The 25811-nt window shown below is 41.4% G+C and overlaps 1 protein-coding gene across 1 annotated transcript in view; it reads right to left on the bottom strand.

Annotated features, from left to right (window-relative positions):
* TECRL (trans-2,3-enoyl-CoA reductase like) overlaps positions 1-25400 on the bottom strand; it is a 57229-nt gene extending 31829 nt beyond the window's left edge. Inside the window, exons 1-2 of the mRNA XM_054295798.1 lie at positions 25188-25400; positions 11797-11848 (exon numbers count right to left, since the gene is read on the bottom strand). Of these exons, the coding sequence (XP_054151773.1) occupies positions 11797-11848; positions 25188-25400 (265 nt within the window). The remainder of the gene's footprint in view (positions 1-11796; positions 11849-25187) is intronic.
* Between the last annotated feature and the right edge of the window lie 411 nt (positions 25401-25811).

The following is a 25811-nucleotide window of genomic DNA, read 5'->3' as shown; positions in this document are numbered from 1 at the left end:
TTAGAAAAACTGTCAGAATTTTGCCTTTCTTTCCCAAAATGATAGCCTTGTCCATATGTTGGTTCCTGGGAGCAGTTCAGCTGCTGTGACTGTGTCCAGATGTGAAGCTCCAGCCTGTGGGACTCTGCACTGCACCTTGAGTCACAAATTTACTTGACTGCATTTTGATTAAAAAAACTTCTATAAATGCCTGAGCTTGTTGAGGAACATAAAATCCCCCATGCCTTTTTTTTTTTCCTCCACTGAAAAAAAATTAAAGTCTCATACTTCAGCTATATTCTGATCAGGCAATAATGGACACATTTCTTAAGAGTCAGCATAGTTTTCCTTAATGGAGATTGATTCTTATTAGTAGTAAACAAAATATTATTTGTCATTTGAATGTCAATTTATGTCACTGAGATTAACCTTTCAATATTCCTTCTGAAACAGTTTGTAAATGAAAGCAACTGTGGAATTTCAGATGAGCAAAAAATATCAGGGGAAAAAAAAAACCAACCAAGCATGCAACATTTAGATGCATATGTTAATATTTTTCTGCATTGTTTTTCCTTTGCACTTCCAAAAAATCAAGGAGAAAAGGGAAAAGCCAGCCCTGTGCATTTCCATTTTCCATGTAGCCTGCTGCAGAAAGCATAATTAATTTTGATCTTTCTGAGTGAATTTGCATTTAAATTAATGTGCGTGGGCAAAGGAAGGGAAAGGGAATGAGGCTCACCTTCTATTCCATTAATAACAGCCACAGACCAGAATACAAAGAAACAAGAAAATAGGTGCTCTGACAAGCCTGGAGCTGGAAGGAACTTTCCCGTGGGGGGCTGTCCTTTAGGGAGGTGAGGAGGAGCTGGGCAGGTGGTGCTGTGCAGGGACAGCAGCGTGACCCCCACGGGCAGTGGCACTGCAGGGCTGGCCCCTCGCCCTGGCACACTCACACTGCAGGGTGGCAGGGGGTGGCCAGAGCAGCTGGGCTCTGCCCAATGGGTTTGGGCAGTCCTTGGGCCAGGGAGGGCTTTGTCTGGCCCTCCTGCACTGTGACAGAGCTGGGTTTGTTTCATCGTCACAGTCAGTCATGTTCTGGCTCTGAAATGCCTGCCCAAATTAAAAGAGAGATGAGTAATGTATGCCAAGTGAGGATTTGTATTCTGATAGTTGTGTTTGCCTTTGAGTCTCCCATCTCTACAAGTCTGGAAAGGGTAACAAAGATAATTGTTCAGGTATCAGGGACTGTGAGTATCTGAGCAGGATTCTCTTCCTAAATATAAGCTTTATCAATGAAGCCTTCACACAAAGGGCAACACCAACTGAGAAATTGCACATTAAGAAACACACATTTGCCAAACTAAGTACGTGTTTCAGGGTTGAAAAAGATCCTTCTCTATCTTCTTGCCCATAATTTGGCATGGGATTTCTAAAAAACACAGCTTAATATTTGGTGGTTTATGGAATCACTTGCTGTCTATCTCAGCCCATAAATGCTCAGCTATCTCTGCTAGTGTGGAGCTGCCAGCCCAGACAAGGTTTTCACTGGCAGCAAAGCAGAGCATTTAAACCCAGGTATCTGTCCACCCTTGTGGCCTCAGGAAACACAGGCAGTCAGCTACTAAGGCCTGTTTTAAAATGTTCCTTTTAAAACCTTTGTTCCTGCTCATCCCGTGCCAGGTTCTGGGGGAACAAACAGGGCTGTGCCTTGCAGTGTTGTAGATATGCTGTGCTTCAGGGCACTGATAACACAGTTTTCACTGCTCCCTCCCTGCACAGAGCTCTGGTGTGGCTGCTGCTGCAATCAGCACTGCTGCTGAGTGCATTTAGGTAGCAGCTCTCCAAAGCTGCAAGAGGGACAGAGAGCAGGGAACTGGTGAGGTCAGTGTTTCAACCAGTGCTATTTGCACGCTGCCTGAATGCATTTCAGTGCCAACAAAGGCTACAGCAGGACTGTGGCCCTGCTGGTTTTATGTTCCAGCATCAGAAAGTACACAGTGGTCCAGCAATCACAGCTGATACAGGAAAGATGGCTCAAAAGCTCATTTGTGCCTTCCCTGCTGATGTACTGGGAAGAATCCTACCCCAGGCCCTAGCTGTTTCTTTAAAAGCATTCCACAGTCAATTAGCTAAGAAATTATGGTAATTAAGTATAATTTTCTGTCAATATTGACTGTCCAGGGGATATTGCTCTCTCCAGCCACTAAGCTAATCAGGATGCTTTCCCTCACTGACCCCCAAAGCAATGTGGGTTTTGTATCTAATGGCCACACCAATGCCATCAACAATTAACTGAGCACATTTGAATTGACACGATTTCGTCCTGAGAACAAATTAACTTCTCATAAATTCATTGGTAAATTCACCACACTGAAAATTAATCCCCTCTAAGCACAGGGCTAAACTGTAATTTCTCCAGGAGCAATGAGAAAAAGGCAGCAGAGATCTGCCCTGCTCTGGCAGCAGATCAGACACTAGCATGGGAGCCAGAGGCTGTCATGTTCTACTGTCCTTCCTGGGAGAAGCTCATTAGGGCTGGTTTAATTCCCCCATCCCACCACTTTATTTAGGCTGTGGAAAGGCTTTTGTGCCTCAGAAGCACTGCTATGAAGCTTGAGGGGACCTTATCACTCTCTACAACTCCCTGAAAGAGGTGGTAGGAAGGTGGGGGTCAGGCTCTTCCCCAAGGCAGCCAGTGCCAGGATGAGAGGACATGTCCTCAAGCTGAGCCTGGGGAGGTTCAGGCTGGGCATCAGGAGGAATTCCTTCATGGAAAATGTTCTAAACATTGCAATGGACTGCCCAGGAAGGTTGTGGAGTCACCATCCCTGGAGGTGTTCAAGAAACAACAGAACATGGCACTCAGTGCTGTGGTCTAGCTGACAAGGTGGTGATCCGTCAAAGGTTGGGTGCAATGATCTCAGAGGCCTCTCCCAACCCAAAAGTTGATCAGCAAAGTACTTTCCCACAGCTTTACAGACACAGCCCATAAGGGATTTGATTGTGGTGACACTGCTTGTTGAGTTTTCATTCTCATATCTCAGGGATGATATTTCATCCCAATCTATATGGCAAACACTTCATGGCCTTTGAGCACCTCTGCTGCTTCCCCTCTGTAAATGTGACAGACACAGCTCATCCAGGCTGTTTGTGCACTCTGAACTTACAGTCTAACGGCAGAACATAAAAAAATATTGCCTTCCACTAGTATGTATTTAAACCAGAGCAACATACATTGTTCCAGTACAACTCACACATCATTTGTTTCAGCAGTGAGCAATTTTCAACAGCAAATATATTCAATATCATTGCGACTGGGGACAATTTAGAAAGAGGCAAAACTCTGCTACATTATTTTTCCTGTGAATCATTTGTTCACCTTCTTGTCTTTGATGCATTGCTTTCATTAATTTGAAACAGTTGCAAATACCAAATTTTGTTTGAAAGCTTTCTTATTTTGGTTGTTCTTAGGGTTTCTTTCCCACCATGCACAAATAAGAAAATAAAGACAGAAATGGGCTACAAATTTGAGAGAGAGCTTGTGTCTAAACAAACACAAAACAAGCCACTATCACAGGGTGAGATCTTCCACATGAGGTTCTGAATAGCCCCCCTTGCTCTTGTGCTCACCTGACCCACCCCTGGAATTGCAGCTGCTTGTTACAGCACAGCTCTTGGCCCCAGAGAAGGGAAGGGCTGCAAAAGCCCATCCAGGGAATCCATGAGGAAGAGAAGACCTGGGGGAAAGTCTGAACTTAGAAGCTGAAGCTGCTGCCTCTTCTCTAGCCTGCCTAGCAGAGATGACACCATAGGACTTGTCATTTATTTCTCTTGTTCTCACAGGTTTTTCAGGGAGGTAGGTTCCTCTCATTCTGGCAAGGAGATTCACTTCCTCCCCTGTTATCCAGTGCCTGTTGGCTGCCTTTCACAAGAATTCCTGGGACATTTCATACGCATCCATTCCAAGCAGCTCTTTGTAAGGGAAGCTGTTGGACCTTTCACTAAAGCCACGTGCCAGCTTAGGTGTTCAAAAGTGCAGGGACTCCTGTGAAAAACCTGATGTAGATGCAGAGCACATCTACAGCCTCAGGTGACCCTGACCCTGCCTTAACCAACAGACATCTCTCTTATTAATGGACATGAGATTCTTTTCACACTGATGAAGGCCCACTGGGACTTTTAGCATCCTGAGTTCCTTGAACGAACATGAAGCCCACGAGTCTGCCGGCGAACACCAGGTTAACACTGGAAATGAGTTTGTTCTTCAGACAAAAAACATTAATATCTGAGTTTAAATTGGTATAGGAGCAGTTTTAAACCTAAAACTACTTTGGCATCTTCTGTTAACAGTTGGGTAGGCTTTAATTCCTCAAGACTGGATATTCCTGGGGTCTGGATTACTTCTATAGGACCTCCTACTGTAATTTTTCAGTTGCACCATAGGCACTAATGTAAGACACATTGTAAATAATAACAGGCAATTCTGGTAAACAAATTTGGATGTTTTTCATCTAGATCTGTCAATTAAATCTACTGTAAAATCAAGAAAAGCAAAGAATCTTGCTATGAAATTTCCTTCCCTTAATGAGGCATTTAAATAGCATCTCACATTTGTTCTCCAATTGTTTACATAGGATGTCATTTGTGATGCATTGTTGGAGCCCTGTAAATCTCAGCTGGGAACAATATCCAAGAGAGCAGGGGGGACAGCTCTGCTTCAAGCTACATCTCAATAGATTTTCTGCCTTTTCTTTTATTATGTTACTCATCTGAAATGATATCTGTAATCCTGCTAATGAAATGCAATAACATCAGATGCAGCAGCTGTCAAAAAAAAAAAAAAAAAAGAGAAATAATGTGAATTTTCATTAAACTTCTGGATTTGATCTTCACTTTTTCCGTTGCTGATTATTGCTGGTTTTGTGAAGGTCATCTAATTTCTATAAAGCTTTAATGAATCCTGGCTTTTGTGTTTTAGACACCTTACTCCCTCTGGTTCAATAGGTCATTAAACATACATTTAAGTCTTTCTTTGTCCCAAGTGTTTCTTATGGGATCACAGCCAAAAGAGACAAAAGATCCCAAGGTGGAAGAAAGGCAGGTTAATTATTCTTATTTTATAGATGAGAAAATGAAGCTTAAAAGGAAAAAAGTGTCTAGCACACAACTCACCCCTGTCAATAGCATGACTCCTATTGGTCAAGTCTTAAAGACCTAAGTCTTAAACATCACATTTATTTCAGTGTTAATCAGGAGACTTCAAAAGTCCCAGGGGACTTTCTGGCTTTTATGATTCTCTTTTGAAGACCAGAATGCTTTAAAAATCTGTCTCTGAAAGTCTTGCCTAAAGTTCCCTGTGCCCTGCTTCTAAATCAGCTTGGTGAGCCAAACCTCCACCATAGTTTCCAAATTAAATAATAAAATATTTTTGCAACTGTGTATGTATTTCAGAAAGCAAAACCTCATGGGTACCTGGTCAGATGCTTTTCAGACTGCTGCACTATCTCTTCCTCCACAACTTATAGTGAGGTTCAAGTGCTCAGCAGAGAAATGAGCTTGCAGATGCCTGGTTTGGTGCTCATTCTCACTGTTGTTATCTCAGCAGCCCAGCTAGAAATGTCCAAATGCAAAATCTGGGCCTTAGCAGTGTCCAGAGACATGAGTCAGGCTTGAATGGGAGGCTTATGACCACAGCTCAGAATGCACAATTGTGTCTGTGAAATGCACAGAACCTTCTGGAGGGCGTATGCCATGGACTCCATGCATTGTCTGTCCCTTTTGGAACAATTCCAGAATCATTTTCTCTGTAATTCCAGCACAGAATGGGGTGTGGGGTGTGTGGTGCCTGAGTATAAGGTAAACCTTCATTCACTCTGAAGATTAAAATCATGAGGTTAACTCAGTTTGGCTTCTCCTTTCTTTTAACAGTGTTAGGTCAATGATGCCATTCTCATTTCCTCACTGGCTGTTGCAAAGGAGTGAAAAAAATTCCCATTCAATTCAATTATTTTGACAGCCAAACCATCAATTCAGGTCACATGAATCTGTATCAGCAGACAGACTCCTGTATTTTGTACGGAGAGATTTGCACAGATATGTCACAAATAAGCTGAGAGGAGGTCATCCTCCTGATGCTTCTCCCTGCACAGGATAGAAATTAAACTGCTGGACAGGCTGGTTTTGTGACTAAAGCCCCATCCTGAGGCAAGAATTCTGATAGTGCTGCACAGGCACGAAGTAATTTACTCATGGCTGAGATCTCTGATTGTGAGCTGGGAAGGAAGAGGGTAGCAACCAGTTTGAGTTTTGTGGCAGGAGCTGTTGCTCACTTTGTGCTTAGAGCTGGGAAGCAAAAAGTAAAGAATTCCAGAAGATATAAGCCTCACAGTAGCAGAAACAAGAAATTCAAGGAGTTTCTAATAAACTGGGTTGTAGTGACAGGTATGGAGAAGTAAAAAGATCTTGGAATTGTGTCATTTGAGGGATACTGAAATTCATCAGGAGCTGGCATCCTATTGATCTCTGCTGTGTGACTAAGACAAAAGAAAAATAAATTGTAAATACAGGATGAAATAAATACCATGTTTCCTCCTAATCTAGTAATTTCCATTTACAGACAACCCAGATGAATGAGAAATTTACACCGATGAAATCATTGTCCTTCTTAGGGCTCATTTGCAATAACTGCCCATCCCCAGCCATTCGCCTTCGCTGTGTGGTTTCCAGTTGAGCTGTTATGAATGCAGAGAGGGGAGAATTTATGGAGAACAATAGCTGGATGTGACTGCCAACCCAATGTGCTCTGAGAATCCATACTGGGGACGTAATGCTGGGGCCTCTGAGCTCTGCAATCAGACACTGCACAGCAGGATATTGTCTGTCCTTTGGAAAACTCCTTCACATATGGATTCTGGGCTAGTGTGAGCTACTTAGGACACAATCAGGGAGGAAGGAGTTTGAGATCTGATAAAAGCTATAGACTTTGTAGCTGCCTTTCTGTCCAGGGAGTGCGTCCAGCTCAAGGCGACTCATGGTGGGATCAGATCATTGCCCTCTTTCAAACATTTTGACTTTCTCAAAGCCTGATCTCCTAATATAGGACAGAAGAAAGATCCCTGTGGAAGGCTCTGTGCCCTAGATATAACTTATTTGGGTCTCTTTGGTTTGTGAAACACATGGCTGATTGACAGGCCAAGACTATGAAGTCAACTTTGCTGAGCCATAAATAGCATCATTCAGCTTCTCTGAGTCCCCAGCAGATGTATTCATCAGGCACATGAGTCTCTCCAGGCATCAAAATTGACAGATTTCATTAACTTTCTGCAACCTGAGAATCCAGTTGTAATAGACAGCGTGGAGGAATCAGAGGAAGTGCAGGTTCTCAGCAAGACTGTGTTATCAGACAGTCCTGATTATACAGAGCCGCTAGGCAAGGACTGGCTTAGCAGTCACTGCTCTCCCTGGTACTGCTCTTAATGACTAATCCCCACAGCATCCTCCCTCACCTCTCTGAGCCTGGCAGTTTAACATCACAGCCAGCCTCCAGAAGGGAATTACGTGGTGCAATACAACCATCCTTTCCAGCAACAGCTCTGCATCTCTCTCTCATGTGTCAGCACAGGCCTGGCAAAATCCAGTTATTTCTGGTGCCCTTGCTATTGAAATCCTGCTGCTAGGTGCACCTGACTGCTCAGGTGTCATGAAAACCAGGAAAGTTTCACATTCAGGGCATGAAAACCCTTAGCAGCCTTTTTAGAAAGGAGGAAAGAAAGAGGACTTCCTCCACTAAAGAATTATTTTTACTACTTCTTGTGCCTTGACCTGTGCTCACAAAGCCTGCCTTGTGATTTTTAAGTAATGAGGGATTCTCCTCCTTGCTCTTCATCCTGTCAGCTCAAATTCCCCTGTTCTGTGTTGTGAAGATGTGTTTCAGGGTTCTAGGTGAAGAGGGACCTGTTGATTTTAAAATGCTGCTGTCCCTGCTGAGCACTGCCTGAACACTACTGATGGGTGATGGGATCTGCAGGGCTGCCAGTTCTCCTGTGGCCTCTGGGACACATGCAGGATGAGAGCAGTAGGCAAAACCTGGCAGATGACTCCTAACGCACTGCCCTACTGTAAGGAGGAGGCTGAAAGAGATTGGTCCCCTCATGAAGAAGGATTTACACTTTTTCCTGGTCCTCTCTCTAGAGAAAAGCAACAGAGACTATTTCAGCAGCATTCCAGGGAACATGGCTCCCAGGATCACTACAGAAATACCTGTAAGGAGCAGTTATAAGATGGTATAGCAGGGTTCTAAAGTTTCATATTGTTCAGAAATTATGCTGTTTATTCTTGAGTGCCATCTACTGACAATTCCTGTCTTTATGATTTGCTTTCATTGATATTGCTTATTTTAAATGCCCTATATAACTTCTGTTAGCTTAGATGTTCCTTATTCCTTGAGCACTATATTTCCCTCTGAGGACCAGGATGCCCTTGGCATGATGTTTTCTCTTGGACTTCCCTTTTTCCTTCCACCCATCACCAGGCTTCCTCCTTTCCCTGCCTGCTCCTCCTGCCTAGAGGGCAATTTCTGGCCTTCCCATGCTCACCCTTCTGGCTTCAAAATGTATCTGCAGCTGTGCTGTCCCCCTTGAGCAGGAGCTTGCCTCTATCAGTGTGTTACAGCACTGCTGAGATCTCATTCCCCCATTTCCTTTCAGTCCTTCCTCTTCCTTCAAGAGCTTTTTCAGCAACTTTCATGCAGTAACCTTGAAAATATTTAATGATCACTGACACCACTATATTATAGTGTTCTAGGAGTATTTTATTTTAGTAATGTGATACTTGAATTAGCATTATTATTACAGTTTTTCATTTTCTATCTGTAAGATTTCCTCCCCCAGCAGTCCAATACATTTTGTAAAGATAAAAATAAATTAAAGGTGAAAAGTTATTGCCAAGGACAAGAGCTCAGGAAGTTTAAAGTTTAGCCTACAAGATATTTCTTTCTCCATCAAAAACATAATCTGTATAGATAAAGAAAATACCAGGTAGCTAACTCATTATAAGCAACTGAGAAAATGGGTCAAGAGACTTTTTTCTTATACACTCAGTTTTTGGCTTGGTTCCATCTCTGCCAGCTAGCCAAAGGAATGAGGAAAATTCTAGTAAAGTCTCCTAGTGCATGGCACCGTGCCTCAGACAGCTCAGCACCGTGGCCAGTGATACCCTGACACAGCTGCCACTCAATCCCAGGCAGAAAACATCAAGCTGTAAAAGTGTAGACATTTCTCCACAACAGGCTTATACTGTGGAACTCCTTCCCAGAGGATTTTGCTGAGGTCAAAAACTGTAAGTAGGTTTAAAAAGGATTAGACAGATCCATGGTGGGCAGGTGTGATGTTTGCTATTAAGCATGACAGCCTGGCTCTAACATCTGTTCCAGAAAGCTCCATCCTGTGGAGCTGATGGCTGCAGGGGGCTGCAGCAGGGAATCTGCTGTGCTGGGCTGACCCCAGTGGCTGCTGCCCATCCCTCCCATGGGCAGTGGCTACAGCAGCCAGGGGATGATTAAAACAGCTTCAATCTGGACCAAGCCTTTGAATTCCCATGAAAATAGCACTTTGTCTTACATGGTTATTCTCCACTGAGATCCCTGAATCTCCAGCAATAAAACTGGGATTGTGCCCCTGAACTCAAAGCCACAAAAAGCACAAGGTTAGGCCTTTCTGGGGTTCTTTCAGTAGAGACAGTTTTGCTGAAATGAGGGCTGAGGAGTATTTCAGTATTTATTCCTGGACTTCTAAATCCATGTTCTGCCTTTTGTGTAAACACACATCCAAACTAATATTTGACTAACTTAGAAACTGCTTATCAGTAAGATGGCAAGTGTCGCTTGCATCCCATTTCTTTTATTTTAATGACTAACAGCTTGTGCTGCAATTCATAATTCAGTCTCTTTCCTCCTTTCTTGAGTCAGGCAGCAAAACCTGATCAGTGACAGAGATGATTCTTGTGAAATTGCTGCACAGGGGTTCCTCTCACTGAAGGGCTGACAAGCTACCAGCTGAGGAGAAGGCTTAATTGCATGGGTGATCAAAGGAGAATGTATGAGGCCAGGGAGACTGCAAGGGGATGTGCGTAGGAGAGTGTTTTAATGAGAGATTATAGGGGAACATGTGAGTCTGGCACACACAAAATGACAGAAATGAATGCATGAGCCAGTACAAAATAGCATGCTAACCAAAGGCAGCCACAGATCAGCTTCAGCCCCTTCTCAGCCCTTGCCTAAGAGAACTGCATTCTATTAGCTGTCATCCCACTAACCACACAAAGAGAAAAAAGTGAAGGTTTGATCTTTGCAACTGGGAAAGGAGGAGGGGGGGGGGAACGTCATGAGACAACAACATCCAGGCTGAACTGGAAAACAGAGATCAAAGCAATGAGCTGAACTGAGAAGGGACACAGGACGCTGATACGGTGTCCTCCCGGGAATGGGATGAATTGACGTAAAAAATGAGAATTTAAAAAGCATTGAAGGCACTTGCCAGCCCTTCCATGTGCTGTAACACACTGCACAGACAGAGATTTTCTTCATGATGTGTACTGTGCTTTCTTGTGTGCTTACTGTCTTACTTTATACTCAGCTGCACTTACATCACTGGGGGTACTTGAGGAGTAAGATGCCTCCTAATATCAAAACAGGTGCCATTAAAATGGCTTATGCACAATCTCACATCATTTTAGCACAAATCCATTAAAAACCTCATTACAGTTATATTGGCATAAACCTCTGTGCCAGTGTTCTCCCACTGATTTAAACTGGATCAATATAAATTCAGTTTCAATTGATTTAAGAGATTCTAGGCAGAAGTGCACTGCATTTGACAAACTAATGGGAGGACATACTCTTATTGAAATATTAAAACTTCTGCACTCGATCTTTTCATATTCAGCAGTGTGGCTTTTGAACTTTTGCCATTTTGTATTTTACAGGCCCTTACAGGGAGGGAAAATAAGTAACTTTGGAGCAGTCAGGTTAATAGCCTTTCACTTCATCAGCTGAACCCGTGTGCAACCACAGATGCCTTAAGCTTTAGTGTTTTATAAAGTTATAAGGATACAGGAGAAGCATAATGCTTTTTCTACTTACCCTACTCTGAACTCAAGCATATTAGTGGCTGACAACCCTTTTTTATTTTTTCCCTGTAAAAGGCATCTAGCCTTTAGTTGAGCACACCCCTTTTTTTGTAAAAATAATGAAAGCTCAGTATCTAAGATGCCACCCACTAGACCAGGTTGCTCCATTCAAACCTGGCTTTCAACCCTTCCAGGGACAGGGCATCCACAGCTGCTCTGGGCAGCCTGTGCCAGAGCTTTGCCTCCCTCACCAGAAAGAATTTCTTCTGTATATCTAAGCTAAATCCAGATGTTATTTAATCACTCTGAGCTCACGTTCCCCACTACAGCAGCTTTCTGGTCCACATGGTCAGTTTATGGCCACCACGAAGCAGCCTATTGTTACTGAAGTTTATCCAATATAACACTGGGAGAAGAAATGCAGTACTGGCTTTGAAATGACACCATGTAATGTTAAAAACAAGATAAAAACTACTGCCCCTCATGTGCTGGCAGTGATAAATTATGCAGTTCTCTCCTTCCAGTCTCTCCCATCTGCAACAGCTACAATAGAACCTTAATTCAAACACAGTCCTTATTGAGCTCTGGAGCTGTCAGGCCAGTCTCAGCTTTTGTGTGAGATTCCTGAAAAATAAATTTCTCTAAGCAAAAGGCCTCTAACCATGTCTCCAGCCTGGTAACCATAGTACTTACATGCTTTGTGGAATTTGTGTTTCACATCAAGAACGGTAGATGCTGGAGGTACCTGGAAAAGAAAGCAAAATGCATGCAGATTAATTCTTCTTTCTTCTTCACTTTGGGGTCCCTTCTCCACCCCTCCAATGAAGAGATGCTTAAATTTGTCTGCAAGTCCTTCAGGCTAAAATGAAAAAAATCAGCAAATTTGTTTTCACAGGTTGGTATGCTATTAAGGATTGTCCAAATTTGAATTATACATCAACTGGACCACCTCTGCTTGGTCGATGGAGGGGTAAAATCACAAGGGTCAAGAGGGAAAGCTGCTGGCCCTGCTTGATGCAGTAATCGCCCCCTAAATCAAACCACTGGGAAAACTTGAAGGATTTAGCTTTAAAGTCAGGTTCAAGCATGCTGAGGTCCATCTCCTGGGGACATGAAAGGATTGTCTGGAGGGGGCAGTAGCAAAAGTGGCAGGTTCTGTGCTTTCTGCCTGAAATGTCTTTGCTTCTGCATGCTTTTTGTTCATGTGCACTGAAACAATTCAGGCATCACAGTTTTAGAGGACAGTCTGGAGGCTTTTTAGGCTCTATTTTATTATGTATATTGATATCGTAATATATTTGGTACAAATTACCTGAGAAACACATTTAGAATTTACTAGAGCAAAATACTTGAATTTGCCTTTGTTTACAAGGAAAGGCAGTGGGACTCTTGAGGAAGTAGCATGTTGAGCTACTCATTAGTGGATTGTGACAATAACCATGCAAACAAATAGAGAAGAACATAAGAAATTCTCCTAGTAGAGATCATTTAGCACCTTAATATAGGCTGGTTTGTTGAAAAGACTGTTTGGAGAATACTGATGCAACAAAATAAAATTGCTGACTCTAAAGCAACAAATCAGTGCAGAAAGAAAAGTTTACTTTTATGTAATTTGACACCCCACACAAATATACAGTGTGTGTGCTTTTAGTACTTATGAGTAACCCAGCTTGCTTCCACTAATATGAACAGGCAGAGAGCTCAATACAGATTCCAGTGATCTAAAGATGTAAAATGACACCTGTGTTAAGAGGTAGTAAAGTATAGATATTTTTTATGTTTTTTCTTGGGTTTAGATGAGAACACTTTATTTTCCATAGTTACAGAAGGTTTCACTGGGCATTTACAGAAACTGCTGTAAATGAAACTCCACTTAAACCCTGACTTTTCTCTCTGATGTGGCTGCTAAGCAATGCCAACTCCACCCAAATCAAGGCCTAGGCTCCCTGAAACCAAGGATTATCCTTTTTCCCTGTCCCCAGCACCTGTGTTTTCCCAAACCATGTTGAACTGTACTAGGCCAGGCAAGAGACACTGCCCTTGGAGACCCTTTTCTTCCTAGCTACAGGAAATAATTGAAGAAGCCATTTTATCTTTCTTAGTTTAAAAAGGAAAGAAAATATTTTATCTGTGTTTTTTGCACTTGAGCCATTCCATGCAACACCCAGTAGAACAGCACATCTCCCATAGTCTCTGTGTATTTTTCCTATCAGGTGTGCAACATATGTGGACTTGGGGGAGTTATGTCCTCGAAACCTCTAAAAATGTCTGAAATTGCTTTCTCACTCTTTGTAATCTCACACCTGTGAGGCCTGGAGCCCAGAATCCACCAGGTATGGGTGCAAGCTGTTAGCTGGCAGCCCCTATTCAGCACACAAGCCTGCAGACTGAAATCTGTCATGTGTCCTAGCACGGGCAGATGTGCAGGTACGCAGGGCTGGCACTGCCAGCTGAAGGACAGGGGGGGATGGTGTTTTTCCACTTTGATGGAGGATGAGCTGGCTCTCTAAATGCAGCATAAGCCACATTGTTGCAGGGCCTGCATCCCTACAGATCAGCACCTCACTGTGACAGGTTCTGGGATAGAGTAGCTAGGGCCAAGCCTCTGGAGAGCTGATCAACACATTTAGGCAAGGAAAGCTGAAAAACTGTAAAGCTTAGCATGCCTAAAGAGCAGCGCTTGCTCAAAACAGAGCCAGGTCTCCATCTCCAGCTCTCCTGAGTATGTTTTGACTTCAGGGCAGAGCTGCCCTCAATCTGTTCAAAATGTCTAGCTGAGCCCTTGTTAGCAGCACTACCTTTACATCCCTCTCCCTTTTTTTCTTCCTGGGACAATCAGCCCTTTCTCCACTCTAAATCCTGACATGGCAGCAACGGGGCTCACATCACCTAATTTCAGCTATTTAAAAAATGAATCCAAGCTCATGGTTCAGGTTCACCAGTGGAACCACCCAGTGCCTCAGGTGTTTAGAAGGTACCAAGAGCCTGCAGTGTCCTGCTGCAGCCCAGGAGTGGGTGAGTGTGCCCCTGGAGGGTGATGAGCAGCACCACACAGCACTCCCAGCTGCAAGGGCCGTGCCCTGCACATCCCTGAGCGAGGCAGAGCTCATTAGCAGGACCCTGCTGTGCCTGGCCACATCCAAGCTGCTTTGGGCCAGAGCTGCTTTAAGCCCTGCCAGCCCGTGGGCAGAGATGTGCTGGGCTGGAGAGCCACGGTCTGGCAGTTCTGCTCGGCTCCACACAGGCTGCAGGGACACTGGGAAGGCATGGAGCTCACATCCAGCCAGGAGGGCAGCAGGACACTTGTTTTATATGAGCCAGCTGCCTTCCAGAAGGGGCCTTCCACTCAAGACAAACTACACAGGTTGCCAGCTGAAGAATAACACAAATACTTTCCCCCTTCAGAATGGGCTGTGACACAGAAGAATCGCAGTGTCCTTTCCCAGGCAGAATAATGAGGTTATAGCCACAAAAGAATGAAATACATTTTTTTATGATCTTGATAATTCTGTGTCCTTTTCTAAAGACCTCATAAAACAACCAGTGAAGTTATAGTTTCCAATATTGATCAAGGCAGAAGATGGATGCTGAGACACCAGCTTACTACTAAGAGTGTCCTCTTCGTAGACCATTAATTATCTTTTGTTCTTTTCATTGTACATCAATACAAGGTAAGGGGTTGTAAGGACTGGGAAAGCATCTGCTCTTATTACCCTTTGTGCTAACTAAATAAAACACCCTGGAATATTTCACTGTAATTATTAGTCTTACTCTCCTTTCATTCTTTTGAATCATGTCTGAAAGTGTTATAACCCTTTCTTTCCTCTATTTCAGCACTTTACAAATATGCAAAGGCAAAGCAGAGTGGGAGACCACCCTTAGTTTGTTTAAAGCAAGATGGATTTCTGCTCTTGTTTGGTATGTATCTTCTACAATCTGATGGTCAAGCCAGCTTTTCCCTACAACTTCTTCACTTGTAGTCTAATACTGGATTTAAAGTGTAGACAACTTTTCAGTAAGTGACTATCATGTGTAAGGTTCAAGATGACTTTCTTTTGAAAAAAATGTTATGAATAAATGCATATTTTACAGCTATGGATTGCAGTCATTTCACTTTTCATTCAGAAAAATATTATTTCAAAATGTCAGATCCTGGTTTTCCTGTACTTTCACAGCCAGAAAACTTTTACTTTTCCATTTGAAGCAAATGGAAGTAAACTTTTCATTTACAGGAATTCCAGAATTAAAGGACCTTCTGGGTCATCCATACCAGTTCTATTCTTCCTTCAGACACCAATGCACAAAGCACCACATTTCTTTTTGAGATTTAAAATATCATGTTAGTATTTTGTACTAGGACTGAAGAGCACTAAGTGGAGATATTAAGGGAACTTAACACTGCCTTTTGTGAGTGCAAGGTAATCAGATAGTTATCCACTTTCACATTTGTAAGTCAAGGAGTTATGCCAAGTCAGGTGGTCTGTATGTAATTGCCTCACACAGTTCTTGCACTAAAGAATTATTGTAGAGGTCAGAGGTCAGCAGAATATCAATAAGAATTTGAGTAATACAATTTCAGCAAATAAATAATCTTTCATTCAACATTTCTCCCTGAATACCTTTTTCTCTTTGTGACATGTGCACAAGACCACTGCACTGCTGAGTCGCCTACTTTGTAATAGGCATTTTCCATAATTGCAGAAATTCAGAAATTCTCCCACTCTAGTTGCTTGTTAACCACTGCCCCATCTTCAGCCAGAGTAAATTTGTTCAAAAGGGTGACATCAGTCTATTGCAGCTGAGGATCTGGCTGCAAGACAGATAACCAGCTAATGGGAAAGCCAGGTAATTTCCAAATTCAGCACTCAACAACTACTTCAAGCACTCAACAACTACTTCATCATTACTGCTTTTGCACCCTGTCCTTGCTTTGGGACCATGCTGTATTATAAAAAACCAGCAGCATTCCACAGAAAGTTAATTAAAAAAACACCTGTTCTAGCTGATCTGTGTGCTTTGTGAATTTGACCTCTAGATCAGATTTGCTCCTTCTTATTGTCAGTTTTCAAAGTCACAATTAAAAATTGGGCACTGTTTTGCTTTGACCTTTCCCAGAGTGTCCCACAGAGCTCTCTTGGTGAACCAGTGTGCTGGTCATGCCCAAGGAGATATAAATAAATGAGCTCACCATGGGCATGACGTGGAGGTACCTACATAGAGACAAGTGCTGTCAGCAGCTACACAAAGGCTTTATCTAGAGCCCAGTATTTTACTCAGCAGGCTGCAGTGAAGTGGCTACCAAACAGCCCAGCCCTTCCAGAAGCAGGAGATATTCCAAATTACGGCTTGGGCTGAGGTTGTTTCCAGCACACGGACGTCAGCACAGGGCTGCCTCACTGAGCAATCTTCCAGATTATTTATTATCTGGTCACATGAACCTTGGCATATGAGATAATCTGACTGACTAATATTTCCAGTGATTATGGGCCAAATTAGCTAAGAATACACAGAGCCACATGCCTGCTGCGTGCAGTCATGTCAATTTACACCAGCCAAGTTTGTCTCTAAAGATGATTTATTGTTTTTGTGCTGCTAGCTGGGTATTTCTATTTAAAAAAAAAAAAAAAAAAAAAAAAAAAAAAACAACTCTTTGCAAGAAACTGCCTGAAAAAGTGTCAGACACCAAAAAGAGCTTTTTCTCTCTCTGCCAAAGATGAGAGTGGAGGTAAAAAGAGTGTGATTCATTAGCAGAGAGAAGGCGTGCGGAATTCAACATGCACACCTATTTCTGAGCAAATCTGACAAGATTGGTACATCCCCATGCCCTGTGACCTTTCATTATGGGGAGCTGAGTAAGGTTATTGTTCACCTCAGCAGCTGAACAGCAGAACCTGTCAGGAAGCCTCTGTCACAACACTTTTCTACCAGGGAAATAGAATTTTTCTGGATGTGTAAATTTGTGTTGACTTCAAATGTTAAAAATTGAATAAAAATTTATAAAAAAATCTGCTTCCGGCCCATGCTGGAAAATCATTTTTTTGTGTTATATTCATTACTTTTTATTTCTCATCTGTATCGAACTTTCATTATTTCTGCATTATTTTATGACACATCTATCATGATAGTGCAAAATAATACAACACATGGCTCTCATGTCATTGAAAATAATCCAATAGGAAATAATATGCAAATAAATGCACTATTAAGTTGTAAAATAAATTGAATTTGAAATATTTATTGTGTCATAACAGATTGAAATATTTCAAAACTAATTTGTAATGTAATCTTTCCCAAATTCTACCTCATCAAAAATTCAGGACTCATTTTTTTCCACTGTCATTTTCAAAGAAAACAACATTTGGGATATGCGCTTAAAACCAAAATAGTTGACAAAAATAAAGTAATATAAACCACAAATAATAAAATAAACTTTTAAAAATTATAATATTTTATTAGAAATAAATATAGTGGTGTTTTATTGAACAAAGTATAAATAATAAAGAATAATAAGCAGTAATTTTGGCCCATATTTCTCAGGAAAAAAGTGAAGTTCAGGGTGGTGTTTATGGTTTTTGTTGGGATTTTGATTGCCACATAAAGCATATGGCTGAGATGTGGAACCTCTGAATTTGTCTTCCCTTTTCTATCAAACAGCTGTATAGATTTTTTGTTTGCTTTTTTATATCTACATACACTGCTAAAATTAAAAATCAAGAACTGCACCAAAGAAACTCAACCAATATTTATCACAAAATGGTCACAATCTATTTGGGGGACTGCATGAAGTAAAAAAAAAAAAAAAAAAAAAAAAAAAAGCCAAAAGATCAACGAATTCAAAAGAAAATTCACAGAAAGATATATTTTGGCAAAATAAGTGATTCTGTGGGTAGGAGGGGTAATAAAGCAGGCCCATGGAGGGGAGTTGGAAGCTGAGAAGCAGCAGAAAGGAATGGGAAGTGAAGGTGATACATGAGAACAGCCAGGCAGCATCAGGTCTGTTAGAAATCCAAGTACTTTTCATTGTTCAATACTAAGTGCTTGCTGTGCTTCTGGTAGAGGTCCTCTGATTGCCACAATTTGTTCTTTTGAAGCACAAGAAATGTAGCTGCTAAGGAAGAAAACTCACATTTTAAGGACTTTTTAAAATCCAAAACGGCTTAAACACAGGCAGATACAAAAATAGCATTAACATGTACTGCTGGGTATTTACAGACCCATGACTGCATGGCTCGGGTGCTCTGTGAAGAATCACACACTGGATTTCAGAAAGGACCTGAAGCATGTTCTGATGGAGCAATAGATCATTTGCAGGAGTATTTTAATGCTAATAATGCCTCTAAGAGATGCCATTATGCACCTAACTCTCCATCATGGGCTGTGCTGTTAACTATTAGACCAATAAAACACCTACTGCTCCCTAAGGTCTTGTCTTGCTCCACCACCTTTATAATTTGCAATAATCCCTGAATTATCTCTGATGCAATAAGGCAAATGTGTGGCTAGGGTAAAATGTCATAACTTTGGTGGGAAAGAGGACATTTCCACACCGGCTGGGGATCTGTCTCCACAGATGCAGTTTTGGCAATATTCACTGCTCTAGTGGCATAGCTGGCTTTTGCTGCTGGCCAGAATGTTCAGGAGGAGTTGGAGCACCACCAGTGTCTCACAAATTCACTCTTGTTTTTGTTCAACTTTGAATGCAACTTTAATTTTTTTGAATATTTATTATATTTGCTTCTTCATTTCTTCCCCCAGGCTTAGACTTTTTTATCTAAAATAAGAGATGTATAAAATCTGTCATTTAAAGGCACTTCTAAGCTTTGATTGGAATCAGCTGAAGCATTAGTCATCTGTTGCAGCTTCTGTAATTCTTTAAATTATCCCTTTGCAAATGCTAAATGCCCTAAAGTCACCAGCTTCTCCCCTCCCCAGTCTCTCTCTTGTAGAAAAATCAAAGGCCATTTCTCCAGGTATTCCATTTAAAAAGCCATCTCACAGCAAGCAAAAAGTAATATGTATAGTTGCCTCTTTTCATCTGAAGCCATCCGTAGCTATATTGACACTAAAATTATGTGAATTTCTAGCAGAGCAGGAAGAAATAAGAGTCATGAATTGCTACAACAGAATTTGAATATATTTACCTACTTTACCAAGTGTAAGTAATAACTGAGGAGGAAAATACTACTGTCATCACTTCCAGCACTGTGGGCTGGGCATGAGAGTCACAGCTTACAGGCAAGAAAAGACACATATTTTATAAATGTATTTTTTCTCTGTGTCCCCCAGCAGGGGCCAGATCCCCGTTGTGCTGGATGCTGTGAAAACATACAGTGAAAGACACAAGACACCATGAAATCCTCCTTCCAAAAGGAAGTAAAAAAAGAGGATTTCCACAGCAATGAGCCTACATCCTGCTGGTTTTGTGTCTGTGTCCCTCCAGCCATTTTGCTGTGGGAATTGCTGCTATGTGGGACTCAGCATCCATGTCTCACTATGGAAGCCCCCTACTTGGACACAGCTGGTTATTCAGCCCCTTTTGGGATCTCTGGCATCAGAGGTGGCACACCATTAATGAGAGATTGCAAGAATGAGAAAAATTATTATAAAAATCCTCAGCATGAAATGAGACCACTGTGGATGGTCACAGGTTCTGCTCATTCTCCACAGAGAAGAATACACAGTCCTCTGAAGTGAAATATTAGAAGTGAAAGATTTAGGGGGGAAAATACCTAAAATGGGCATGAAAGTATTAATCTCTTTCCTGGGAAAGGACTTCTTTACTCTGCTTCCCTAGAATGAGGCTAATGGGAAGAAGCTGGCATTAGAGGCAATGTTCTGGTGCTGCAGAGAGTTCCTTTGCAGAGTTTCATTGCCCGCTTTAATGACTGCACTGGCTCACCTAAAATGAATGTGGTATGTCTAACCTCCAAGCCATGATGTGAGGAGCTATTTTTATTTGCTAGAGCTGACTGTGCAAAAGAGATGACTGTTCTCCTCGGCTGCTCCCTTTCTGTGACAGAGCAGCAACCCACAGGCAAGAGTCAGAGATTTCTGATACCAGAGACAGCATTTCTGCATGCAAATGGCTTTGCTGATATGCCAGTGGAAATTCATTGCATTGTTAAGCCATAGCATGCAGGTACAAGCACACTGCTGCTTCAGGTGCTTTCCAAACAAACAAACAAATCAAAACAAAACAGAAACAAACAAAAAGCTTATCACTCCTTCAGAGAAAAACAGGCCTTTCAGAGCAATCAAAATAAGCTCTAACTCACCTTTGGCAAAAGATGCAGGGATATGCACACTGTAATATTTAACTGCAAGAAGTGTTGAGTATGTACAAGTGACTGGGTTGATGCCTGGATTTGTGTGCAAGGGCATTTTAATTCCCTAAAAATAACAATATTCCCATGACATTCATTGCAGGCATTGCACAGCAAACAATGCCTACAGCTCACAAACATACAGCTAGAAGTTCCTCCAGTGTGCACTATGAGCCATAAATGTTCAATTATCTCTGACTGGGTTTTACAAAGACATTTCAGTGGGAGAAGGCGCTGGGTGGAGGATGGAGAGCTGGCTAAAGGAACAGTAGGAAAATAGCCTCCATTATCTTTGCAACACATCAAGGAAAGAGGCTCCTCCTGCACATCTGAAGAAGCAAGATCTCTTCTACAGCCCTTGGGAAGTGTTCTGAAAAGGGTGGGGGTCACTGCACAGCAGCCAAAACCTGAGTTTGCACCTCTGTTTACAGCTTAACTTGCAAAATCGTGCAGCACAAAACTACTGAGCTCTGAGGCTTTTGATGGGAAAAAGCTTTCTCTGCTGGTTTCTCCAGAGGTGATTTATTCTGTAAAAACTGTACTGTGTAACATTTCCTGCCCTAAAAGCAACTCATGCAAAGTTAATTACATTGCACTATGTTTGTGGGAAAATACATTTTACTACAAGTTAATTTGAAGAAAAAAATATTATACAATGAATGCTATAAAAGAAACAGTTATGAGTTGCTTTAACAGCATTTGTAAATCAAATCACTGCACATCAATAACTTTAAAACCAACCTACATCAGGTTTTTGGAACAATGTATGAGGGAAACAGTTTTTGAGTAGCCATGTATTTTTCATAAGTTGTGGGTGGCAAAAAAAATGTGGGTTATTTGTTAAAAAGTACAAAAAGGAATTGCTTTCTTTCATTTATAAGACTTGATGATTTTTGCGTGTTCTGCTGTTTTCTGTGACTTTTTGAAAGCAACTCAGAAGCCAAAATCCTTAGACATTTTGTGATGTTTTTTAATTGAAAATATTTTTTTCAAGAAATCATTAATTACATGCTTTCCTCTTTACACAGAAATAGGAATTTCATCCATACAAATTAATAAATTGTGAGGAAAAAAGGGACTTTTGATTATCCAGGCTCACCTGTTTTTTTACACTGACCAAAGAAGAGATTTATTCCTTGCTAATACTTCTTTCACTCACTGAACAATAAACATGTATGATTCATGTTTCAGCTACAGAATATCTTCACACAAATGCAGTATTGCTGTGCATGGTAAAGAGCTGAATGTTGGCCCACAAGACATTCAACTCTTGCTTCCCATCCCTTGACTGTCAAAATATGGGCCAAATTTCTTGGCTAAATTTTTCTAACCGTGGCTTTCAGGCACCAGCTCTTGTAAAGCCTTTCGCTGCTTGGGTAAGAGCCTTCCTGCTCAGAAGCATGCTCTCCTGGGTCTGCCTCTCTGGGGAGTGGGGAAAAAAGAAGGAAAACCCAGGATGGGGTCCTGCAAAGTGGCCCTGACACCTGAACTCTTATCCTGCCATGGGCAGTGTGTGGAGCAGCAAGCTGTCTGTACACCTCCTCAAAACTTCAGTGCCTTGTCCCAAGACACCTCCTCTGAGCATTTATATACTGCTTTTAAGGACAATTGTAGCCTCAGTTTAAATAACTTTCTCTACTTGGAGACTTCCCCTAGTTTGGGGACATTTTGTACAATAACTGGGAAAAAAAAAAAAAAGACCTGAAGCTGGTTTGTGATTCCTCCCCATCCTCCAAAATCAGACGCCTCTTCTCCATGGCACATCACCTCAGAATTAATTTCAAGAGCAAATCTGGGGGAAAAGATCTCACACTGCTATTATTTCTCTTCTAAATTCTTTAAGTAGCTCACTGGAAAAGCTCGTGTGCACCAAGCTACTTGCATAATGTCATAGCCATAGCAGAGAAAGTCCCCAGAGCAGGTTGACAATATTAAATAAAAGAAATTGTACTCCTATAAAGAATTTCATGTTCACAGCATGCATGTGCAAAATAAGCTGCCACTGTTGCTGACTCGTGTGAATTTAAGTTTTGCAAGATTAGGTAATTTTCCTCCAAACCCTGCTCCTGTAGGATATGACTATGGGACCAAAATGTCTGGGATTTTTATCTTTTTCTGTTTCCTTTCATTATTTTTTCTGCCTTTCCTGGTTGTGGAAAAGCCTGCAATATGATGTGAGTGTGTTTTAAAGGCTTAAAAAACAAATACCTATTTATTCTGTTCCTTGAAGTTAAAGACAATCAAGAATTTATAATAACCACTTAATATATGTGGCTGAACCTTCTTAAAAGTGTAAGATAGCATTATTTCCTTGAGTTTTCTTACCTATTTTTCCTTTTTTAAATGGATAATTAATTCAGAGAATTAATTGTGCCAGATTCAAAGCTTTTGGATTGATGCCAACTGATTTCTCAAGATGACACAGCCAAACACACCTTTTATAAATTCCTAATATTGCATTGAGGACAGGAAAATATTTCTTGCTAAATGCCAGAAGTAGTTAAATGTACCATAATTTTGCAGACTTTACAGAGCTCCCACTAATGTGAATGGGATTCACAGGCACATGCAGGGATCTCAGAGAAACTCAACCTCTTGGAAGCAGCTCCTGGTGTTTAACCACAGAGCATTAAGCATTGAGTCACTCTGCCTGAGTTTCTGTTGGGTGGAGAAAGAAAAGGTTCTTCTCTCTGCCATTATAATACAATTTTTCCCTTTAGATTTATTAATCTGAGAATATTACAAATTCATTTGCTAAATTATAATGTTTTGAACGACTAGCAATATGCAATAAGAGTCTAAATACATGCATTTTAAAATCTATGGTTCCTAGTCTCTCCTCTTCTGGCAAGCAGTAATTACATGCAAACCCAAGAAATTAAGTTAATCATAACCATCTCACAAACAGGAAACAGGCATTAGAAGTGTCCTGTTGGGCCTGTACCAGTTATATTTAATTAAACAGAAAATGATGCATAATCCAGTACACCAGTCTCTTGTTTGCTCTAACAACCAACTGAAATTAAGTTAACCAATACTAACAAGTGTTCATGGAAGCAAGGAACTCAACTTCTGAAACTTCAGGGTTGACTTAGGGATTATCACAGCAAACAAAGTGACTTAAACAGCCAGGTGAATGAGCATTCAGAAACCAAATTCTTTAGGCAGTCTTGGAAATCTCAGCCTAGTACAATCTATGCTTGTACTAATTCCTTGATACTGTGCCAAAAATATTTTTTTAAAAAGCCCATACTGCTGGCCATGTAAATTGAACATATATTTCTGTTTCTGCAGCTGTTATAGCTACCTGTGTGTATTTTACCTCTGAATAAAGAGTACTTGCCAATCACCACTCATGTCTCTCTTTTCACTGCTAAGTGGGCAGAGTCCATGGTTTGGAGCAGGTGTAGAAAATCTTCAGGGTCAGAAAAACTCAGAATAAAGATTAAAACGCAGGTCTGGTATCATCCCAGCAGCATGGAAGGATTCCCGAAATCTGGCTCTCTGCCTAATGCTGTTTCTGTACCATACTACTTCTGTACTATACTATAATAGTACATATATTTCAATGACATTATAGGAAAGCCCAAGATAAGAAACAGATTTGTCTTTCTTTTGATCAAAACTTATTCTAAATGTATGTAGATAAAGTAACAACTGTGTAAATATCACTCAATAAAGTAATGTGAACACTACCATCAAAATTGTTATTAATAGTCATCCTATGTGTTTGACCATTTTGTGCATGTTTCCTCTTTGGCCAGGTTAGAAAAAATAGTAGAAAATATTTTGCCCCATTAAGAATTAAGAAATGAGACATTTACCTTTAACTAGGGACACAAATTGCAAAAACACCCTTTAAATTACCAAGAACACTGGATATCTGGTAGTATTCCACCCTGCATATTTCAAAGGCATGAAATTGAACATTTGAAGCAAACTTATCTACCTGTTCCAGCTGTTACCAATGAGGATAAGGGAATTTTTTTCCTAGAAAAACAGTAAGTCAGAAAACACCACTAATTTACTGAAAATTCCATAGGCTAAATAGATTGGGATTCCCATTTTCAAGGCATGAAAGAGACCAACTCTTTCACTGAGGGACAATGACTCATGAAAACTGTGATGAAAATATTTATGAAGCACTTTTAGCTGTTATTTATGAGTTCATGAACTTCCGTCCTACCCAGTCCTCTCATCCTATTCATGCAATTTGGCTGTAGTTTATATTTTACTCACATTATTAAAACAAACAAACAAACCAAACAAAAATTCAAAACACCTCTTTTAGCAGTCTTTTAGCTAAGACTGTTTTGTTTTAAATGAAAATTTGTTTAAATTGCCAGGTCCAGTCTAATAAGCAGGGCACAGCTGAGTACATTTAGGTACCAGCAAGCACTCATAGCATTGCAGAGATGGGAGGCTTTACAAATGCATTAAAAATGAGTATCCATTCTGAAACAAATGTTTAAGTATCGTGCTCTGAAACAGACACTGTGATCTAAGTGTCAAGAGTCAGCCCAGGGACGGAACTTTGAGCCCACAGAGCTGCCAAGAGGTCTAAAACAAAGCAGGGCAGGATTATTTGTAAAAATCCTGGGGAAGAGCAGCCCAGGGTTATGACTCACAAGGAATTCTTAGTGACTCCCAGAGAAAGGAATGAAAGTACTTCCACTACAGAGCAAGAGCACAGCACGCCGCAAGCAGAGCGGCACCATGTGAGCCAGGCGCAGCCCCAGCGCGCTGGGATAACGCACTCACCTTGTCCACAATGCAGATCTGCTTCTTGCTCTGCACATCAACAATCTCTACTTCAAAGTAGGTGATTTTCGAATGCTTGAGCGCCGGCGATGGTTTGATCTGGCCAGCAGAGAGCACCAGCTGGGACAGGTTGAGGAAGGAGCGAGAGTCATTGTGAGCCATGGGCAGAGCTGCTCCATGGGCTGCGGGGTCCCGGCTCTGCCTCCGGAGCATGCTGAGCCCCGGCAGCAGCGATCCTCATATCAGCAGGGGACAGTTCCAGGGGAAAATGTGTCCTCCCTGCTGCAGTTAAATACGGCCACGGAGCGGCCAGACACAAAAGGTCAAGTGGCATTCCATCTGAAGTGTGCTGGCTTATTTAGCAGGAGTGAAAACAATGGCTCTGTAATCCATGCCTATATTTAACCTGCTAGCGTGATGTCCTGTGTTGATGCTGCTGCTGCTTTCTTATTTTCTTTTTTTTTTTTTTCATTTTATTTAAACCAGCGTTTGAAACAAGACATCCTGAAATTCCCTATTAGCAGATATCAGATCCAGAGACCCAGAGGAGCAACCAGAAATGAATGCAGAAAATTCCACTGTTACCTACTGAGACAGATGTTTAAAATGTCCATGCACACACAC

This window comes from Melozone crissalis, unplaced genomic scaffold (genome assembly GCF_028551555.1).
Source record: "Melozone crissalis strain CALT ecotype California unplaced genomic scaffold, PUWL_Pcris_2 ptg000006l_1, whole genome shotgun sequence".
Classification (NCBI taxonomy): Eukaryota; Metazoa; Chordata; class Aves; order Passeriformes; family Passerellidae; genus Melozone; species Melozone crissalis.
The sequence above is the reverse complement of the archived record's forward strand: the minus strand, read 5'-3'. Positions and strand labels throughout refer to the sequence as shown.